The 22,026-nt window shown below is 39.3% G+C and overlaps 1 protein-coding gene across 1 annotated transcript in view; it reads left to right on the top strand.

Moving 5' to 3' along the window:
* The first annotated feature begins 588 nt into the window (after positions 1-588).
* The window catches only part of LOC142099166 (very-long-chain enoyl-CoA reductase-like), a 49,926-nt gene continuing 28,488 nt past the window's right edge, over positions 589-22,026 (top strand). Inside the window, exons 1-3 of the mRNA XM_075182351.1 lie at positions 589-848; positions 17,682-17,732; positions 21,647-21,698. Coding sequence (XP_075038452.1) covers positions 660-848; positions 17,682-17,732; positions 21,647-21,698 — 292 coding nt within the window. The 5' untranslated portion in view covers positions 589-659. The remainder of the gene's footprint in view (positions 849-17,681; positions 17,733-21,646; positions 21,699-22,026) is intronic.

Here is a 22,026-nt window from a genome sequence, read left to right as displayed (position 1 = left end):
CGCCACTGGGTACTGCTGTTCCTGTGTTGCTTTTTCATAAATATGAGAACTAGTTCAATCCTTATCAATGCGATAAGGATTGAAAACTATTTTTCATTTTATGCGGTAGTCGATATATGTCCCCCCTAGTGAGAAGCGTATTCTTGGGAGTGTGTTGCTGGGCTCAATAGTTGTGTGCCACCTGACAGTGTTGAGCCAGGCAAAATACAAGTGGTTTGTATGTAACTGACCACTCTGTGTGGATTCCCACTATTGAATGTGTGGCTCAATGGCATTTAACCCTTGCAAAACTACTGCTACTTATTCAAAATGATAAAGTATGGTGACTGTGCCCACTTGCCACCTGAATTTAAGCCCTGACCCATGTTGGGCCAGGATAAATACCATTGCAGTTTGTGTAAGGTGGCCCCTTTAGTGGTAATCTAACGTGAAATCAGTGATCCATCTTGATTTAAAGCTTTTAAATTACAGTTTTCTGAATTAGAAGCTGGAACATGAGCAAGAAGCTGGTCGAATAAGAAGCTAACTTCAGCCTGGTCTAAGCATATTCCTTACAAAGAACTCCTATCAATCAGGCGCCCCTGAGCTGGCTGAGTTCCCGTGCAGAGCTTGCTATGATAAGCTATGTGATCCTCCCGGGATGAGGTGCAGTGCTGCTGATGCTCATCACTTTCCCACACAGTACACGAGGGCTGCTGCTATATAACCTCCGGCTTCTGCTAGCCAGGATTCCCCCCCTGCATGCTCCTCGGGCTGAGTGGTGTGTACACACCGGCTGGATATGTATGGCTTCCTGGCGAGGACTTCCTCACAGAGCAGTCATGAGCAGCAGAATCAGTTTCTTCGAGGTAAGTGCCAGTATCTGCAAAACACAACCTCTATATACGCTGTGTTATGGTGTATGCTCTAATTATGCGCTGAGCATATACTTTTAATTGCATATATACATATGCTTTATATTATCAGCTGCATATATGTACACATATTCTACATGAACATAACGGTTCTCCAGCCTAGGAAAGTTTTTCCTGCTTTTGGTCTGTGATTGCTTGTACTTTAAACCGATACTATTCATACTGTCCGAGGTCTGCAGCCCTGCAGTAAAGCACTGTATATTATAAATAAGTGATGGTTAAAAAATATAGGCTGTTTGTGATTTGTGTGGTCCAGGGACGTAGAAATCAATCCATTGCTAAGGTAACATATTTATTACTGCACTGCCAATATTACTGCACCTTTCTGTCCATTTGGAAGTTGTGCAACGAAACCACCACAGTTGCTGCAGATCCTCTTGGTGTATATTTTAGTAGCATCAGAGAATATATTCAGGTTTGCACTGTAGGTCTGTTCAGGCTATGGTGGTTTCATTAATAGCTACACATGCAAGATGACCTTTTTCACTTTGTACACATTGTAGTTGAGAGTAGTCACACCCCTATAAAGCAGCAATATGGTGTTAAATGTGTGAATGGAAGTTGCAGAAAGTAGAAACTATAGCAGTGTACAGCAAATCAGAGGTGTGATCAGGGGAGGGTTGGCAAATTTTAGCCTGGGAGGGCAAGACTCTGCTCAGCAGCCTATTAGGAACATTTTAAAGGAAAACAACCCAGGCCAAGGTAGCCTACTATGGGACCGGAACAGGGGACAAATGCCCCTCTTTCCCCCAGCCAGCCCCAGGGTGTAATAATAACCATGGAAACATTTTTGATATTATTCACATGTACTGTTGTGTTCACACCAAAGCAGAAAATCTCATTATGCGATCCAAACAGGCACACATAAAAAATGGTGTGTTTACATTCATATACTGAGCAATATGCACCTTACAATTTGTGGAGGTCTGCACCAGTAGCATATGTGACTAGATTACGACAGGCAAATGTCACAGACACTTACATCAAACTTTTTCTTATTTTACCCATTTGCATTATGTGCAACAAACACATTCACTATTAGGCATCAATAAAACTGCTAAAACCTCTCTAATACAGCAGAAACAACTCCCCATCTTCTACACCAAAAAAAAGTTTTGCTTAAACATGCAGACGAAAGCATAATATATGCGCACAAAATCTGTTTGCTTGTCCCTGACCACCTGCAAAAAATATGACTTTCTCAGGCCTATGTGCATCTTCTTCCCAGTCTGCATCCATTAGTAATTGTGTGACCACAATATTACTGTACTTGGCCTAAGTTAGAATGTCCCTGTTCCGTCTAGGTGCAGGCTGGCGTAAATGGCAGGTCATGCAAATCTGCATGGGTGCATATGTGTCTGCAAACTTTCTAGTCATGAGAGTAATTTTACATAAGATATTCTATGCAAACTAGTGTACTACTGACTCTGCACATGCCCCTATATTTGTAAGAAATTTATAAATAGAATAAATTCAGATTTTCTGCTTACCATATATATCTAGAGCTGTAGTTGAACAGCCGTTATTCCTGAATTTTCTGTATAAACCACACTAAGTTATACACAGATTTAGTCATACAGCATAGTCTAGTGGAAGACTGCTTTCCCCTAGGTTGATACTTAAGTGTGTTCATTTCTGTTTTTCATTGTATCTCAATTTGATGCTCAGCTATAACCATGATGTTTGTCAAAATGACTTTCCCTAAGGACTTGTATGCATTTGGAATTGTTTGAGCGTTCACTACATATTGGAAGCTAAGATGATACCAATGGTACACACTTAAAATGCGTGGTGCATCCACACTTGTCAGTGGTTGTCTTGTTCAATTTCTTATTACACTCTTTAAGATATCATTGTTTTGCTAGTTTCAGCTAAGAGGACCATCTTCTATTAACATCATACTTACCTATTCTTCCGGAATTTCCAGGATGCTCCAAAATTTCAGGGAGTCCTCCCGGACTCCCGGAAGAGTAGGCAAACTTCCCGTACCCTGTAAAATGCCAAAATTCACGGCATTGAATAACAGGGGAGGCTTAATTGCACCATTAAGCCCCACCACCCCGCTATTCAATATCTTGAATTTCTGTATTCTATGGTAGGGGCGGGGCCATAGTGACGTAATGATGTCGTCACGCCCCCTCCTACCCTTTGTCACATGATCTGTACTGCGATCTCCTGGAGTACAGATTAGAGGTAGGAATAGATCACAAGTTTTATAAACATCTACGATAGGATCAATGATTTCTATAGCTAGCTCAATTTACAGATTGAATTTGCCATTGTTTATTTTGCTCTCTTCTCATTTGAATCCTGAGGTTCTGTGCTATCTGTAACCAGTATACTTACTTAAAACAGTGCTCTGGGGGCATAGATCGTCACTCCCTCATCTAAAGCAGAAGGGTCCCTTTGCTTCCCCAACCCCTGAAATCACAATGTTCTCATTGGGGCAAGGCTCTATAAATCTGGGGGTCTGCACTCTGCACTCTACTCCACAAGCATAAGATTCTTTTGGGATTGGGGGTCTACCGTCCTTCACCATAGGTCTAAGGAGAGCTCCCTTTCCCTGGAGAGCTATAGTCTTCCCCAGACACTGTGTATTGTTTTTGGAGGGTCAATGAAAATCTGAGGACCACAGCAAAGCGAATTCCTTTCAAATGCTGTTGTTGCCATTTTTAAATATGTCATGCCTCCATACATCTCATTTATATCCAAACATCACTCACTTAAAAAATGTTCTTTTGTTTTGTTTGTGTTTCTAGGTAAGAGGCCTAAGCTTTTGCTAGCGGAGGCCTAATATAATTTTGTTCTAATTATAGCTCTGACTGCTACTTTCCTTGTTTCTTAAACGATGGGGTTTTTAGGTGTGATTTACCATTTGCAATGCTGATATAACGGTTTTGTGAAGGAGGAAATGGCAGTAATCCAGTCAGATAGTTTTTTCTTCTTCTTTTTTTTGCATGTATAAATCCTTCCAAGAATGGCACTGCATTGCCAAGTTTTTCTGCAACACATATGTATGCCTCATACAGAATACATCAAAGGAAATGCAGTATGTTTTTATTAATCTTATACAAAGTCTATCTCAGCATGCAGGCTGTTGTAGTTCACCAATAGCTGTTAAGCTAATGTTTTGCTGAGGCCAATGTTACACATGTTCCCAAGGCTAAAATATGCAGTGGTAGTAGTCAGCATATCGAAGCTGACTACCCCGACAACACTTACCACGACAGCAACGATAATCCCGTCGCCATGAACGACGTCATAAAGGGGAGCCGGTTTATTACTTCTTCGTGATTGGTTCAAGTTGCTTTCAACAGTAGTTGTCATCGGTGATCGTCAGTAAGGAGCCCTTTGGAATCATCATGTCATCTGTATTTTTAGGAAAGATCGCTAGTACCACAAACTGGCGAATGTAATTGTAATTTTTAATAAAACTCAATGCTCCAAGAACCTGCTTTGGCGACTACTTACCCTGCTGTAAATCCTGTAATTCCTGTGACCTGCAGATTAGACCAAATCTAATCCGTTATCCGGGTGTTCTCAGGTTGGGACCCTGCATCCAGTACTAACGCTCTGTCGCTACCTTGCAGCTCTGGCCAGTGTGATAGGCCAGGGGGAACCATTCACAGAAACCCTGATCTAAAGGAAGTCAGGGGTACCAGTTCAGGTGCCCAGAAAGGGGGTACACTAGCAGCGAAAGTTACCCAGAATGAACTGATTCTAGGTCCCGGCAAAGGAGCCTGGTGGTGGCAGCAGGCTCCTCCTACTGCGAAGAAAGAGGACAGTGGCAGGGCAAACCCAACCGGTCCCCAGCAACACAACAGACAGGGTGGCATAGGAGGTCCATCCTGTCACAGGAGGGATGGGGGTATATGTGCCAGAGGATGTGAAAGCTTTCAGGGGACAAGGAGTCTATCCAATGGAAATGTGTGCCAGGGGATAGTGGAGAGAGTGCCAGGGGATAGTGGAGAAGGTGTCAGGGGATAGGATCCCAGGGTAGGGAACAGGTTACCAAAGGAAAACAATGCATGCCAGAGGAAAAATAAAAGTCTCAGTGGACAGGGAAAGGATCCAAGGTTACAGGGTGCCCAGGGGAGGGAATCCCAGGGGAGGGGACAGAATAGCATAGCAATTAGCAGTAAGCATGAGGCAAGATCCAGATGAGCTGCTCCTTTGATGGAGAAACTCATCTGGTTTCTGTGTAAAAACAGAGCAGCGGTGGTGGAAAGGGAGCTAGCGAAAATAGTGGTAGAGAGTGAGGAAGGCCCTTGAATGCTGCCAATGGATTCTGAGTTCGGACTTTTTAGTTTAACTGGCCACGCCAAGAAAGCCCTTGTGGGAGTTTTAGACTCTTTCAGTTTAAACCTGAATCCCTAATTATATTGTACTTGGTCTCATACTTGCTGCATTCTTTTATTTGTTTATATCCCTATTTGTGGCTTGTGTGGAGGGACATAGTGACATGATTCTTATAATGACGGTCCCAGTCCCCCACTGTACATAGTTGGACAGTGTATGCTTATCCTACTTAGCTTGTTTTGGAATTATCAGTGACTTCAGAATGGAGGTTGTAGCTCTGATATAAATGCTGCTATGCTATTATAAGTAAACAAGTTAACCCGTGCATGATACTCATGCATTCTAGTCAAATCAAGCTACTTAAGGTGTTAAAAAGGTTCTTGTCATGCATTTGGGGCTAGGCCAGGCCTCCTCAGGGGAAGAGCGTTACTTCCCGACGTAAGCGCCCTTTTTTAACGTGGTTTTGTCCACATGTCACCACCTCATCATTCTTCTCCATCACCTCATCCTTCATCTTCATCGCCAAATCCTTCATTAAGCTACTTAAGGTGTTAAAAACTCCCCACTGTCACCCCCGGCAACCACCAACCACTCCCAACTGTCACTTCTCCTTAATCTCCATCGTCTTACTGTTCTAAAACCTCTCGATACACAACGTTTCTGCTAAACACCTATTCGCTGTGCTCAATCATTCTTCCTTGAAGGGCAGTATTCATAACCTGCACTTTCACATCACTGCTTCTCCATACTCGTGAAAATGCGACATACAATTGTCCATGACCAAACACAGGCTCTGGTAAATAAATACCCACACGGTCAAGTGTTTGACCCTGTGACTTGTTAATGGTCATACCAAATGCCGCCTTCAAAGGGAACTGCCGCCGTCTTAGCTTAGCAGTCCTGTTTCGGATGGACATAAGTCCATCCGAGGTATCATCACCTTCTCTCCTTCAGCAGAGCCAGTCAAAACTTCTGCTTGTATCACATTCGTTTTCAGTGCTGTCACTACTAATCGAGTGCCATTGCACAGTCTTCTCTTAGCATTCAGATTTCTCAATAGCATAATAATGCTTCCAACTTTCAATCTTAATCTGTGCCTTGGCATTCCGGAAGGAGTCAAGGTATTCAAAAACTCAACTGGGAAATTTTACTACCCCTCCCACGGGGGTAAGGGGGGATGATGGAAGTTAACTGACTTCACTATTATAATTTTTTTGTCAAATAATGTCAGTATACCAAATTTCAGGTCAATTGGATGAGTCCTTTCTGAGAAAATAGTTTTTTCCACACACACACACACTAACACATGCCGCTAGGCTTATATATATTAGATAGTAAACGACAATCAGGTATGACAAATAAGTGAAATAAATATTTTTTTAGATATAATTATTTGTAGACTAGCATTCTTCACAGTTTTGTTGTTGCCATTGTTCCCAGCATTTGTCTTGCCAGGATTATTGCTATAGGGAAAGATTTAAAATTGTTTATTTTTAAGATTATTTAGGATTATTCACAAACACAGTGCACATGTGCAGTAACCCATAGTGCTCATGCATTTGCTATTATTGCCTAACTTGCACTAGATTGATTAATGCCAATTGCTGATCTGTTCCTATTGATTACTGAACAGCAATTAGAGTTGATCAATCTAGTGCAAGTTAGACAATAATAGCAAATGTCTAAGTGCTATGTTTTGCTGAATCTGAGTGATCTTGGCTCTCGATGACGGTGAGGCTAAATTATATAATATGTTGTGTAAATTGCTTATATGAATTTCAAATCTGTTGTATATATGAAAGAATTTACCACTGCTGTAAATGAATGAAAACATATCACTTTGTCAGCAGCTACTATTAATACATATCCACATGTATAGTATGAACAGATTTTAAAGTGAGAGCTAAGGGGAAAAGTAGGCCAATAATGTTATGACAAGTGTTAATGCAAATGATAAATAAAGAATGTAGCCCAGACCTCCCTAAAAGGTAAAGTAAGATAATGTATGTAGACAAGAGTTTCTGTAATAAGTTCAGTAGAATGTGCTACATTACAGCACATACACAGCAATGTGCTGTTTAGGCTTAGAATACAGGTACAATTTTGTATCTAATTTAGCGTAGTTCCGTATCGTCTACCTATTGGAGGGACAGATCATTTTTGGAAAGAAAATACCCTTCATTATTTCCTATTAATTCCACTTTTGTGTACAGATAACTTGAAAGCATCTGCTGAAATATGACTGGCGCCTACATGTAATATAACCATAATTGTGTTTATAATAATGAATAGTAGGTTGTGTTTTGTATTTAAATCCATCCAAAGGGCAGTTGGATTATTTCTAAAGCTGGCCACAGGAGAGCTCATCCTACCATTTTACTCAAGGCAAAAGAATCACTGGCAAGTATGACCCACATGTGGATGGGCAACTTTGATGAGATCTGGCGTTCAATGATTGGATTGAGCGTTCAAGTCACTTCCAGAGTTCATTCTGTTATGTCTGTGTCTAATGTCACCAAAAACGATTGACCGATGCGATCAATGTGGTTCCAAAGCACAAAAGAGATTTAATAGAAATAAGCCGAAAAATACAATAAGTATGTTGCAATGTATACACTATACATACGCTCCGCTCCCTGGAACAGTCGTCAAAGCTGATGTCTGTTGGCAAAGAGACTCTTCCTGTAACAGAGGCCAGTTTATATACAGTTTGCATCAGAAAAAACAACATGATGATGTCACAAATAAACACATATAACACTAAGAAAGTTCTTCATTGGTTCATTTGATCCTCTTTCCAAAGGTGAGGGCAACTCACTCCAACTGTTGCCTATGTGTCTTCCCACCGAAAAAGTAGTTTAAACTGACCCATAAACAAAGTGCTTTTCAGTATTAATCTCATACTATTCATAACTAGCGATTGCTATGTGCTACTCTGTTGATACTGGATTTCTTCTGGTAAAATATGGATTAATATGAGACCAAACTCCATACATTTCTGAGGACCTGAACTATAATTACCTTTACTGTAATATTATCTATGTAGAAATAATCCCAACTTAATTTATTAATAAATTAATGTGCATTGGAACTTTAGTAAATATGTAATATTTACAAATGTAAGTGTGAATGTAAGTCTATGTGTTGTTTACCTATGCAATTGCGTTATTAGACGTAGTGTACTAATCGCAATCGCACAGTAAACCAATATTGATCAATTTAGCTGACTTCATCCAATTATTCAGCTTCGGTCAATTCATAAGATGACCAGATGACCACACACAGGTCAATAGCAGTTATCATATTTATCACAGTATCCAACATCCTGATAATAATCCAATTTATTTTGAACAGATCAGTCAGAGGCATCAAACTGGATTTGGGGCTATGCACGCTGCTGATGATATCTCCATGTGTGTGATACCTTTAACACAGACAAAAGTGTGTTTACACAAGTCTTAAAAGCCCTCTGTTACTGGGGAGTATTATTAAGTCAATGGTTCTTAATTCAAATTAATGGTTCTTAATGCAAATACATTTGCAGAGGAGATGTGCTGATAAGCTTTCAAGTTTTATTTTTCTTTCTAATTTCCATTTAGTGGCAATATCTGCATTCCCGTTTGCAGTCCTTGGTGTTGGGCATTAGCCTGGCTTGTGTCAGGTATCTCTTCTAATTCAATCTAACTGAACTAGGTGGTTCATATACCACCACTGTAGTTGTTAGCTAGTTTTTGAGACTTGGTAAGTTGTTGGCGGTGACCCCTTGATGTATAGGGCGGGTGTTTTATGGCAGAATTAGGGCTTTTCACCCTATAATAAATAGCCACATTTGTTAATCCATTAGGAGCTAAGATACTTATCTTAGTCCCTCTCAGCGGCCCTGGTTTCGTGTATGACATTGCTTTTGTTTAAAACATTTAACATCATAAAAGCATAAAGCAGAATTGTGTCACTAATATAGCAAGTTACTCTTCAGTATAATTGCAACAAGATACTTATGTCAGGTTGTTAGAGTTGCTGTTGGTCATTGTATAAAAGTGAGGCAGTAAAGAAAGCCATATGTTGTAACTTAATTTAGATGTGCGCTCTTGATCCTAGCATTTGTTCTGGTTATAATGGGCAGAGTTTTAACTTTAAATCCTTGATAAGCCATTCAACCCTCTCTGTGATGTTTATATCGCAGTGACTCAGCCATTCCAATTTGGAAATTAGTTGTTGTTCCTGTATTACAGAAAAGGTTTCTGCATCAGCTTCTGAAAAATCCCCAAATCCCTGAAAGCTAACACTAAGTTCCGGGGGGGGGTTATGACATGACTGGAGCCTCTCAATCTGCTTTTTAAAAATGTTGAGAAGGAGACACTAAGAAAAAGGATACTCTAAACTATCTGATAAAGGTAAATTCATGTGTTGTTTTTTTTAACATATATTAATAAATTGATAATATGTTGTTATTAATCGGCTGCCTTCTAGTGGAAGTAAAGCAAATATCACTGTTTGTGACGTTTCTACTTGTGCTGGATAATTCATTCAACCTCCTTAAAGCAGGTGAAATTATAGACTGGGCTTTCACCTCCCCCTTGCTTCCCTTATGACTTCAGTGCAACTTTACATGCAGCCAGGTTATTCTTATCCTGCTCGCCTGTGTGTCCATAGTTTTGAAGTGGCTTAACATTAGAGATGCTCAGACTCGGTTCCCAGAGAACTGAACACGCCCGAACTTAGCAGATCCGAGTACCAAGCCGAGCCGGTTCGGTACTTTTGCGCGCCCTCGGAATTGAAAATAAGGCAAAATGTCATTGTTATGTTGTCGGATCTCGGATCTCGCAATTTTTGGATTCCTTTTTAAGATACAACATAACGGAGGGTGGGAGGTAGGGTGGACCCCCATTTTTCTTTTCTGCCACTGCTGTGTGCCAATGTGTCCTAGATGTGCTAGGAACTGCCGTGTGTTTGTGGTCAAAATTGACTGCAAATGACTTGAAATTAGTGTTATTGAGGTTAACAATAATGTAGGAACAAAAAAAGAGAAACATTTTGAGCATATTTTAGGATTTTTTCTAAAAAATCCAAAACCAAAACCAAAACACACGAAGGCGGTTTTGCCAAAACCAAAACACGAAGTTGGTCCAGATCCAAAACCAAAACCAGTTCACGGGGGTCAGTGAGCATCTCTACTTAAGATCAAAACATCTGAATTCTCACAGAATCATAGGTTGTGTCAGGAGATGAGTGTGACCCGTCCACTCATGTCATTATGTTAGTGAGGGCAGGGCTGCATGTGGCAGGATCAGTGTCATAATGTGAGGAACAGAAAGAATCAGGGAAGGGCAGGCACATTTTAACCTGGGGGGGGGGCAAGACTCGACTCAGCAGCCTATTTTAAAGGAAGAAAAATGCAGATAACCCTGAGACCCAGCCCAAGGTAGCCCACTATGGGACCAGCCCGAGGGTCAGATGCCCCCCAGTCCTGCCTGCCCCTGAGCAGAATGGAGGCTAGTCGGAAGCCACAGACTGAGAGTGATATGCTGGTAGGAGCAGGTTCCCAGCAGCACAGAGTATCATACTTGCATGGTTTGGGGCTAGGTCTCACTCTGTAGTTTGGGACTATGTCTCACTGCAATTGTGGATCTTCATGCCGTGACCTCCTTGGTTAACTTTCCATTTTCTTTTATACTGGCTGGCCTATTGGCTTAGCTGAGTCCTCCTAACGCTGTCCCCCACAGTCTACACTATCCTCACACGTTAAGCAGAGGCAGGAGTGGGCGTGGGGTGTTCAGGCAGATGGACAAGAGCAAGGGCCAGACGGGCGAGTACTCTCTGGGTCATGTAGGAACGGAAGACTGTCAGGAGAAAATATTACAAAATCTCATGAGTGGACATATGAACTTTGCTGGGTTTTTGGCTATGCAGGCATATTGGCTATATAATGGCATGTGAGATTATAGGCAGGTATTTTGGCTGTATGTGGAGTATTGGCAGGTGCATATGAGGTTACATGGAACTATACTAGCAATGTGCTATCATGTGAAGCAGTAGGGAGGCTATAAAAATCATCCACCCCTTTGGCATTTTCCACATTTTACATTGTGGAATCAGAGTGGATTTATTTGTGAATTTCTACTACTGATCACCGCAAAATGGTCTGTAATATCAAATAAAAATAATTAGCGATTTTTATTAATTACAAATAATAATCAGAAAATAATTGACTGTATAATTATTCAAACTCAATGTTTTTATAGTTCTTAGAAACACCATTAGCTGCAATTACAGCTGAAAGTCTCTTTGCGTAGGTCTTTGGATACTACTATTAAAGGTATGAATGAGACCTTATTGTCTGTTGCAATTATTTTTTCAAGATTGGTTGTGTGTCTTACATTGTCTTCCTGCATTACTCTAGTAAATGTTATTTCTGTATGGCAAAAATGTAATGTATAATGATACCACATACCAGTTGAACATTGAAAAGTGCAAAAAATGTGGGTCCACAGTACAAATGGCGTTTGGAGTGCTTTTAAAGTGGGATAGACAGACCTTGAAATGTGTTTTCACAAAAATAGCTGCACAATGCTTACTTCTTGGAATAGTTTGTGTTTTGTATGCTACTAAATGTCCTAACATCCTTTAATTTGTATTTAAAAAATATAACTTGTAATAATTTAAAGTTGTTCTTATTTGTTATTTAATTGCCTTTTAAACTGTAGATAATTTGTAACACTGCTAACTAGATTTTATATAAATTATCAGTCCAACTAACATAATAAAATCATCCACTTTTATTAAATAATCATTAAAAAGTAATAGTTAATCCAATACAATACATTACAATCCTTTTACTGCTTTGGCTAAAGATAATTGAAATTTTTTCACAATATTTGCCTAATTTTTCCTTATTTAGCTGCAAAAGTTTGCTCAATTTAATTACATTTCCCTTCAATTTCTCTCTCCTCTATTTGTGGAATATTGGTGTGTTATACATATGTAAATTAGTACCATGACCTTACAATTAGCCTTAAAGTATTTAATTATTTTTTTTGGAAGACCTTGTTCACATAATTCTGGGGTGTGTTTTTGAAACCCTGTTTGGCATTGTCTCATACAGCACTTACCTAAGTCTGTGTGGCGTGTGACAAAGGGCTAATAATGGCAAACCACTCTGCCTACAAATAACTGAAACACCTCTTTAATTATACCACACATTCACTTTAAACTGCCACCACCAAGATTTGATTACAAAGCTAACACTTTGCAGAATGTCTTAATTTCCCCCAGACTTATATCCCATTACAGTAAACCTTAAATTAACCAGAGTTTGTAAAGCAAACAAACGCCTGTATTTCAGTTAAATATACATATAACCAACATTGACTAGCATGTAAGCATTGTTAAGAACACAAAGACAGCACATTATTAAGTGGAGTTCAAAATGATGAAAACACCACAATGTTGAAGGTATATAAAAATATATAATAAAAGGACATACACTAAAATACAATTATGCAAACAAGTTTCTTAAAATAAAAAGCTCACAAATTCACAATAGCACATTGATCCTTGAGATATTTTTTTATGACATACAATGACAGTTAAACATGCTTCTTCAGTCCTCTTCCTCTGTGAGTTCATTAAAAGAGGACTGTGTAATCACTAATGGGGTTTTACCACAGCCTTTTATGACTTTCACTAGACACATTGTAATAGGAAATTCTTAAAAATGAAATATCTTTTTGCCGCATATCATAGAAATATTATTTTACATTCAAATCACAAATTTACACACAGATATATAAAAAAATGTGTCAATATTGACTACATTATTTGAAAGTCTTGACTATATCTTTTCTATGGAGTTAGCATGTATGTTCAACATATGTCATGAGTCTATATTTACTGATTATAACTACATAGACATTGATGTCAGTATGAATAATGAACACTATTTATTTGATGTATTACTTTCCTATATGATCATTTAAGACATGCTGGACATTACAGCAAGTATCTATTTTGTGGCTTCAAACTGACTTGGCATCTGCTGGCCCCTGTGGAGTTGTTCCATAAACGTTAACCCCCAGGCTGGTTGAGGAGCCATTTAGTCTACACGAGTGTGAAAATTCCCTCTTAAAATAGGACACAGGCCACAACAGCGACTAAGTGCACAATGGTCAAGTTTTTAGGATTTTTGCAGTAACATATGAAAGCAAGATTTATTGTACTTATGATGTAAGGTACAACATGCTATATGGTATAATTTATAGTGCCTAGTGTCCTTAATTATCAGATGTCGGGATTTGTAGGGAGATGGCCATCGGTCATTAAATTGATGACTTTATGTAATTCCCTGCTGACTGTGACCGCGTGCATAATTAAAGTAACTTCAAAAGCCGCTGGACACCGCACAGCTTTGTTAGTTTTACATCTGGTCTTTCATTTAGGAGAGGCAGCGGCGCCCCTCTAAGCCACACAAGTGTGAGAGCCGGACCAGCCTCTTTACACAAGCTCTGGTACTCCGATGGGGACCAGTCAGGTGCTCTCTCCCCTGCTGACATCCGTGTGGAAGAAGGTAAGGTATTACACCAGCGGTATTGATTTAAGATATTGCATTAAAAAACAGAAGCAATTATCTGGATTTTAACAGGTGGTTAGTATTTGCACTTCAGTCTCCTGCTGTTATTATGCATTTATAGTGAGTCTAAATTGTTTAGTGGATTAATAGGAATAATACAATAATTGGTGTAATCATTGCAGAATGGGCAGCTGGGCTATTAATTTAATGGTAGGGTGACATTTCACTGCTCAGAGCAAAATACAATTACATGTTCTAAAATATGTTTTGTATTGACATTTTTAATGCCTTTCTCAATTTGTTGACTAGTTTTTCAGGGTTTAATCATTTATTGGTGGGTGGGAACTATGAATTTATTAGTGGGGGCTATTTATGCGATGGTGCAGGCTTTAATATAATAGTGGCATCATGGTGGCGACTTTTAATTTAAAGTGGGGGTGATGGGACTATAAATGATGTTTGGGGGTCTATTAATTGAATATGGGAATAGTTTGGAGAGGAGGGCTATTTATTAAATGTGATTATCAATTATTTAATGTTTGTGCTGTTTGGGATGGAAATAGGTAAATTAACTTAATGTCAGGGCTTGTTGGAGGGATGCCTAGTTATTAAACGTAAATGCTGTTGATTTAATGTTGGGACTGGTTTGTGGAGAATGGCACATAGTGTTCACTCATTACTAAACTTTACATATTTCATGTAACTTCCTTTATCAAACAGGGCTCCAGCATACCAGGATCCAGACAGGCAGCAACTGAGCTTAAGACACAAGCAGCAGGTAGGGAAAGGTTCAAGAACAGGTAGGAGAGAACAGGACAGCCTGACAACTGTCCAGTTCTGCTGGGGTCACTGTCCTGCTCAGTCAGGTCTTTGTCCCCACTGCAACGTTAGTTGGGAGGTATGTCCCACTTCACACTGCTCTGCTCATAAAGGGTGAACTGCGCACACCTAACAGTAGTGCACTCTGCATGGCTTGTGTATTTGAAGGGGATAGGAGTAGATTGGAGAGCAGCCTAGCACTGTGTAAAATGATAGCGGCTCCCAGTGCATAATAGTCATGCGGCTGCCTACGCTGGCAGTATGGAGCAGAAACCCATATCTAGAAATCCTGCATTTGTTCCTGAAAATTAAATGCAAAGTTTGTAATCATTTATTTTCAAAAGTGAAATGTGTGTGATAGTAAGCCATGCATTTTTGATACTTAGTGACATTGTATCCACACACATTGATGGTCTGACCTATGTCCTTGGTAGAAGAATACAGGCAGTCTGATGAACAGAAAACATTTGTATCCCCCATCTTAAAACATACTGCCCTTTTCCATTTCCAGTGCATCTTTCAGGAGGTATTACAGCCGGTTCCGAGTTATAAAATCTAGGCTGTTTTTGCAGTAATTATGTTACTAGGACTTCCAGTGAACAGTGGAGCGTGCCTCTGGATTTAGTTGGAACACAGAATTCTTTAACATGTCTGGGAGCAATAAATGTTGGATACCAATTTCAAGAGATACACCTTACAAAGGAAGTCACCCAGAACTCTCTTCTCCGATGGTTCAGTTGCTATGACACATTTGTTTGTTGCCATGGTGACCTTGCAGAGGGCTTGTCCAGCCCTGAATTCTGGTGAATGTACCTCTTAAAATATATGTATTTTCTCACCCTAACTGCCCTTTTGTGTGTATTATATTTGTGGTTTTTCCTATTTCAGTCCTTTAGGATCTACAAGTAACAGCAGACATTATCCTTTTTTAAATGCTTTGCAGGAAGTAAATATTCCAGCCACTCTGTAAGATTCCTCCTTGCCTGTGCAACATACTGCCATGTGCAATTTTTCATCCCACAGGACTCCCCCTCAACAACAGCTAAATTGTATTATGCCTTTATCTAAGGGGCAGGGTGCACCAGACAGTGAGGGAGTGTCAGGATTAATGGTTCGTAAAAAAGGTTAACATGAAATTGTGTAATATACGTCATATTTTATGAGGATTTTGACTAAATTTTAACTAATTCGAATCACAAAAGAGGAAAATACTTTTTTGCATATTTGATAATGTGAACCAGATTCTTGTGAGTCATTTATGATTTCACGTTTATTTTAAAATCATAAGTGTATGTTATTTATTTGTATTCTTTTGGTTAGAATGGGCCTTAGGACCTCTGTCCACTATACTGAGACCAATGTGGGGGTTCTAAATCTTGTTAATTACCCAGTCTACACTCCTTGGGGGGCCGGGATGGGCCCAGTGCTTTTCACTGCGGGGCTGGTGGCCTTTGGAGTCCCACCATGTTTGAGAACTCAGTGAGTGCTCAATTTTTATTTATTATAGTTATTTACAACACAGTAGAGTATCTGTGGTGAGGTTGTAACTGTCAATCACTTGCAATTCTCTGCTATACAGCAACATGTGTTTTCCTACTAATGACTGACAGTTACCTCTGTTCAAACCACAGATGCTATGGATTCATAAAATTAATCCAGGACATGTATGTAGTAATTGGATTCACAAAGCACTGTATGCCTATTCTGTATACTTTTCCTTCAACTAACATGCATATGTAGTATGATTCTGTGAAGTTGCCACCTGGTGGCAGAAAAATGTATTACAGAGAATTTCAATAGTTTACTTTGGGAAACAAACATGACACTATGCGATGATTCCTTTAAAAGTCATTGGGGGAATGGATTCCATTCATGTTAAATGTTTGTTGAATGCTTGCTCCATCTGTAGATCTAGAACTGACTTTTTCCTTCTAACCATTACTGCCATCTTGCCATTTTCTTACTGGAAAGAAACCAGCAGAGGAAGGGGTTTTTTACAGTAAGAGCAGTCAAGATATGGAATTCACTGCCATGGAAGGTTATGATAGCAGATTCAATCGATATATTTAGAAAAGGGTTAAACAAATTTTAGCGAAAAGTGGTATCTAGGGTTACGACCATTGATTAAAATGAAGGACGGTAGTGGATCCAGGGAGAAGTAGGACTGCACTTTTGGGTCAGAAGGGATTTTTCTCAATTGAAACAGATTGGCAGTTGCTTTATCTGGATGAGTTTCAAATGTAAGAGAGGGATCACAGGAGATCCATATAGGTTGAACTTGATTGCCTGGACTTATCAACTATGTCAACCATGTCAACGATCTTCATTTTCTTGACACATTATGGGGTTGTATGAGAGCACTAGTGGCATTATCTGCATATGATGTATCAGATGTAGGTAAAAGCCTGTAACTAATTACCAATAGCACTAGGTGAATGTTCTTATCCTGTTGACCTGGGAATCACAAGGTCATCTAAAAGACAATAAACATTATTTTGAGCATATTATGTTTTTCACAAAATCAGATTTACACACAAAGGGCTAGATTTACTAAGCTGCGGGTTTGAAAAAGTGGGGATGTTGCCTATAGCAACCAATCAGATTGTAGCTTTCATTTACTTAGTACCTTCTACAAAATGACAGCTAGAATCTGATTGGTTGCTATAGGCAACATCCCCACTTTTTCAAACCCGCAGCTTAGTAAATCTAGCCCAAAATCTTTTTTCGTGACTACTTGAAAGTTCAAATTGTCGTCCAGATTTGTCTGAGTGAGTGGTTTCTAAAATCTACATTTTATTCCCGACTGAGATAATTAATGATCTGGTATAGAAAAGCCAGGAAGGTTAAAACTTCAGGGTTTTGATATGTCACAATGGACATTTCCCTGTTTCAGTCATCCATAGGAGGTGGTGAGACACACAAAGATGTTACACCCTATCTTTTTCCTTGTGATATGTTTAAATGTATAGATTTGTGTTTTTACTAATGACAATCTCTTATTGATATTATTTCATAATTATTTATTGTATGGGTAGAAAGCAGCCATGTAAATAATGTGTTATGACTTTTAATATTACTTTCAGGTGGAAATCCTAGATTGCAAAACAAAGCAGCAGCTGTGCTTTCTAGATAAGGTAAGAAAGAGTCTTCGGAATGTTTGCGATTGAAGAAGACACTTGTTTACTTTACAAGTAAAAGGTATTCATTTTGAACATCTGTTCCTATCTTTAAATGTTACAATGAAATGATAATCCTTCATTCATAATACATAAACAGGCTTATACGAGCAGCAAGAACTGCACCATTGCATTATTGGAGTAGAGGTTGAGAGGAAATCAAGTTTAAAAATAAAAAATCTAAAAAAATCAACCAAAAAAAGAGGTAAAAGTACACACAGTGCAACCAGATAACCAACAAATATTTTTTTATAGCATAAAGGAATGTGAAAAATGTCTCTAATTATTAAAATAAATAAAATATCAAACCGTGTACAAAACAGATAAAAAAATTACAAAGGGCCCCTTTAGTATATTGTAGAATGCCCATAAAAATATACATTACTGACTGAGAAAGGTACAGGTGAAAAATATACGTATACCCAGCTAACTACACAATAAAGATAATCTGTATAATATAATGAACCCTATAGATTGTATAGCTGATTCTATTCCTTGTAGACAAAATATGTGGTGTAATTAGGCTAAAAGAATTAGATAACTACAAGAGACAGTGTGAGTCGGGAATCCAATATAAATCTCAAATATAAAAAGTCACTAACATGAAGCAATTATGGCACCACAGCACAGGGCTTCTCCAGTCCTCACGCACCCCCAACAGCTCATGTTTACAGGATTTCTCTAATCATGCACAGGTGACTTAGTCTACTTGGCTGTGTCAGTAATTATCCAATGTGCTTCCGCAGACAGAAATCCTTAAGACATGAGTTGTTAACAGGTGAACAGACAGCAGTTTGTTTTTTGTTATAATATTAAGAGACCATGGGGCACATTTATCAATATTCGCAAAAAATGAAAAATAGTTTTTAATCCTTATCGCATTGATAAAGATTGAACAATTTCTCAAATTTATTAAAAAACCAACACAGGAACAGCAGTTCCGATAAACTGCTGTTCCTGTGAGAAAAAAACCGTACTTACCACTCCATCTTCGTAATGTGATCCTGGGTGGCTTCTTCGTTCCTACTGTCAAATCCTGTGCGCATGCGCCGATTGATAACTCGGGCATTTGCACAGGCATCCACACAGCACTGACCCGAAGGACTGGGTCATGTGACACGGCTGCACATGCGCTGTAAAGCTCTGCTCTTTGGAGCAGAGCTTTACAGTGCTGAAAACTATCAGAAATGGTAATGTAAGTCAGCCTGAGCTTTCGTACATTGCCACAAGTGTAAAAGTTTTTACAAAACTTGGTAAATTGTGGTACATAGCAGTCCCCATAGACATCTATGTATTTCGTAAAAATATGAAAAGCAGCAAATATCTATGATATCTGCTGCGATGCACCAATAATAAATTTGAACAGTATTTAGATTTACAGCAAACAATTATTGATAAATAGGCCCCCATGTTTATAGTTTTGGCATCATGTTAACCATGTTCAACTATGTTTTTCTTATTTGGAAAACATTTAAAATATACATTTGGCTACACTATTTGGATGGGAGCCAACATATATTAGGATATTGTGATAAGAGCCACAGTAAGTAAATCTTCTATTAAATAATGATATTAATATATGCTATTGTGTCAGTTATTTTCATTTACCTATTGTTACACTATCGTCCCTTTCACCAAATTGGACTTTCGTGGGGCCTATAACCTCATTAGGATATGAGCCGGGGACGAGTGGAAGACAGCGTTCAACACGCGGGATGGCCACTACGAATACTTAGTGATGCCTTTCAGACTCTGTGATGCCCCATTAGTTTTTCAGAGCTATATCAATGAGATTTTCCGCGATTTATTGTATTCCTTTGTGGTGGTGTACCTTGACGACATCTTAATCTTCTCAAGGGATCTCCAGACTCATCGCCTGCATGTTGCCTAAGTCCTCTCTCGACTTCGTAAGAACCAGTTGTATTGCAAACTGGAGAAATGTTCTTTTGAAGCTCCCAGGCTACCCTTTCTTGGGTACATTGTCTCTGGATCAGGACTTCAGATGGATCCTGAGAAGGTTCGGGCTATCCTGGAATGGTTTCGCCCTAACACTCTCAAGACCATTCAAAGATTTCTTGGATTTGCCAGCTACTACAGGCGTTTTATCTCGGGGTATTCTACCATCGTGGCCCCTTTAATTGCTCTCACTAGGAAAGGAGCCGAAATTATCATTGGTCACCAGAGGCTGTCGAGGCCTTCTCCTTCCTCAAGGAAGCCTTTTTCTCTTCTTCTATCCTAAAACAACCTGATCTGTCCCTCCCTTTTCTTCTTGAAGTTGATGCTTTGTCACAGTATTTACAGATCATAAAAACCTTCTCTACCTCCAGCCTGCTCAGTGCCTAAATCCCCGTCAAGCACGGTGGTCATTGTTCTTCTCATGTTTCAATCTTCATGTGACCTTCAAACCGGTGCTTAAAAGTAAAAAAGCTGATGCCTTGTCTCGAGCCTTTGAGACTGCTGAAAGTGAGGATTTCCTCGTAGGTCCCATCTTGGACCCTAAATGCCTCCAAGCGACTATGCTGTCTACTCCTCCTCCGGGGAAAACTTTTGTCCCTCCCTATTTGCAAAAAAGACTTCTCACATGGTTCCATGCTTCATGTTTTCTGGAAATCTAGGGACTCGTAAGACCTGTGAATTGATAAATACCAGTCTGAAGTTAAAGAGTTTGTAGCCCCTTGCGCTGTGTGCGCCCAACACAAATCTCCTCATCAGCCTCCGCTGGATCTTCTCCATCCTCCTCCGTTGCCCACTAAACCATGGACTCATATATCCATGGATTTCATCACGGACGTACCCACTAGCAAAAATTGTAACACCATCTGGGTGATTGTGTACCGATTTTCTAAGATGGCACATTTCGTCTCCTTGGTTGGCTTACCCTCTTCAGCAGTATTGGCACAACACTTCGTTAAAGAAATTTTTGGCTTAGATAGCTGCCCCATGGAGATCGTCTCTGACCGCAGAGTCCAATTTGTATCAAAATTCTGGAGATCTCTGTGTCATCTCTTGGGCATCCACCTAAAACTTTCCTCCTCCTACCATCCTCAAACCAACAGCCAAACCGAGAGGGTTAATCAAGATCTGGAAACATTTCTCAGGATCTTCTCCTTTACTAATCAGGACAATTGGGTTGATATGTTGCCATGACCCGAATTTGTTCACATTAACGCCTTCCACTTTGTTAGATTCCGCGCCTCTGGGTGAAGTACCACCAATCCCAGGCAGAACAGAAGGATCCCACTCATCCTAGTGAATCCTGACTGTAAATTATGGAAACATGATTCATTTGTGTCAAATGTCATATGCATAAATAATAAAAATCAGTCGTTGGTCTGACTAAGATTAAGATGACACTATAAAGGTCATTTGCAAAAGTGCAGAGCCTTTCTATACAAACGTGCTTAATTGTCTACCTAGCACATTCATAGGTGCACATTTATATTTGGTATTTGGAATCACCCCCAGAAAATCAATTTGTACCAACTTTTATGAACGTAAGCTTGGGTAATGCCTATGGTGGAAATAGTAATAATGTCACTTCAAAGTCCTGCCTACTAACACTGAAATGTTTATATTTATCTCCTAAAATACTGCTTCATAATTAAAATACACTGTACAAGTTCAAAAATGTACTTACCTTCATATGTACAGTAGAAAACATTATCCATTTAAAAGCAAAACTTAAGCCTTGTCTGGGCAGGGTTTATTGGTTGTTATGAGGGTTCTACAACCCTCTGTGAGCCATTGGAACGCAGGAAGCGACAATCATTGCTGTAGAAAGCGCCATTTGATTGATTGTGAGCGATATTTGAATTTCGAGTTGTTTACTTTTGATCATTAAGCCACATTTTTTTTTTATCATTTTTACATAGGTAGAACCACATCTTACAGTTAGTGACGTAAAATTGATGTTTCATAAATGTTGTAAGTATTACTCTTTGATAATATTTTTTTACAACTTTAGTTTTTTGTTATGTGAAACCAGCAATTTATAGCAGTGAGAGAATAAAGGTATAATTTAGTCTCCATTTGAGTTTGGTTGCCAATTATTTTTTTTTTTTAATAGTGATATCTTAAGAAATAAATGAGGCACAGAGATGTCTAACTGTTTACAGGGCAGCTAGTGTGTTGACTCAGGTCGCTGACTTAGGTGGGGTAGATTTTGGGGGCCATGCTCGGGAGATCTCGCCACTTAACCTGAGAGCCAAGAAACAGGAGGGAGCATCATTCATTTTGGCCACACAAATTTTCA

This window comes from Mixophyes fleayi, chromosome 8 (genome assembly GCF_038048845.1).
Source record: "Mixophyes fleayi isolate aMixFle1 chromosome 8, aMixFle1.hap1, whole genome shotgun sequence".
NCBI classification, from domain to species: Eukaryota; Metazoa; Chordata; class Amphibia; order Anura; family Limnodynastidae; genus Mixophyes; species Mixophyes fleayi.
Note: the sequence above shows the minus strand (reverse complement) of the source record. Positions and strands in the feature narration are given on the sequence as shown.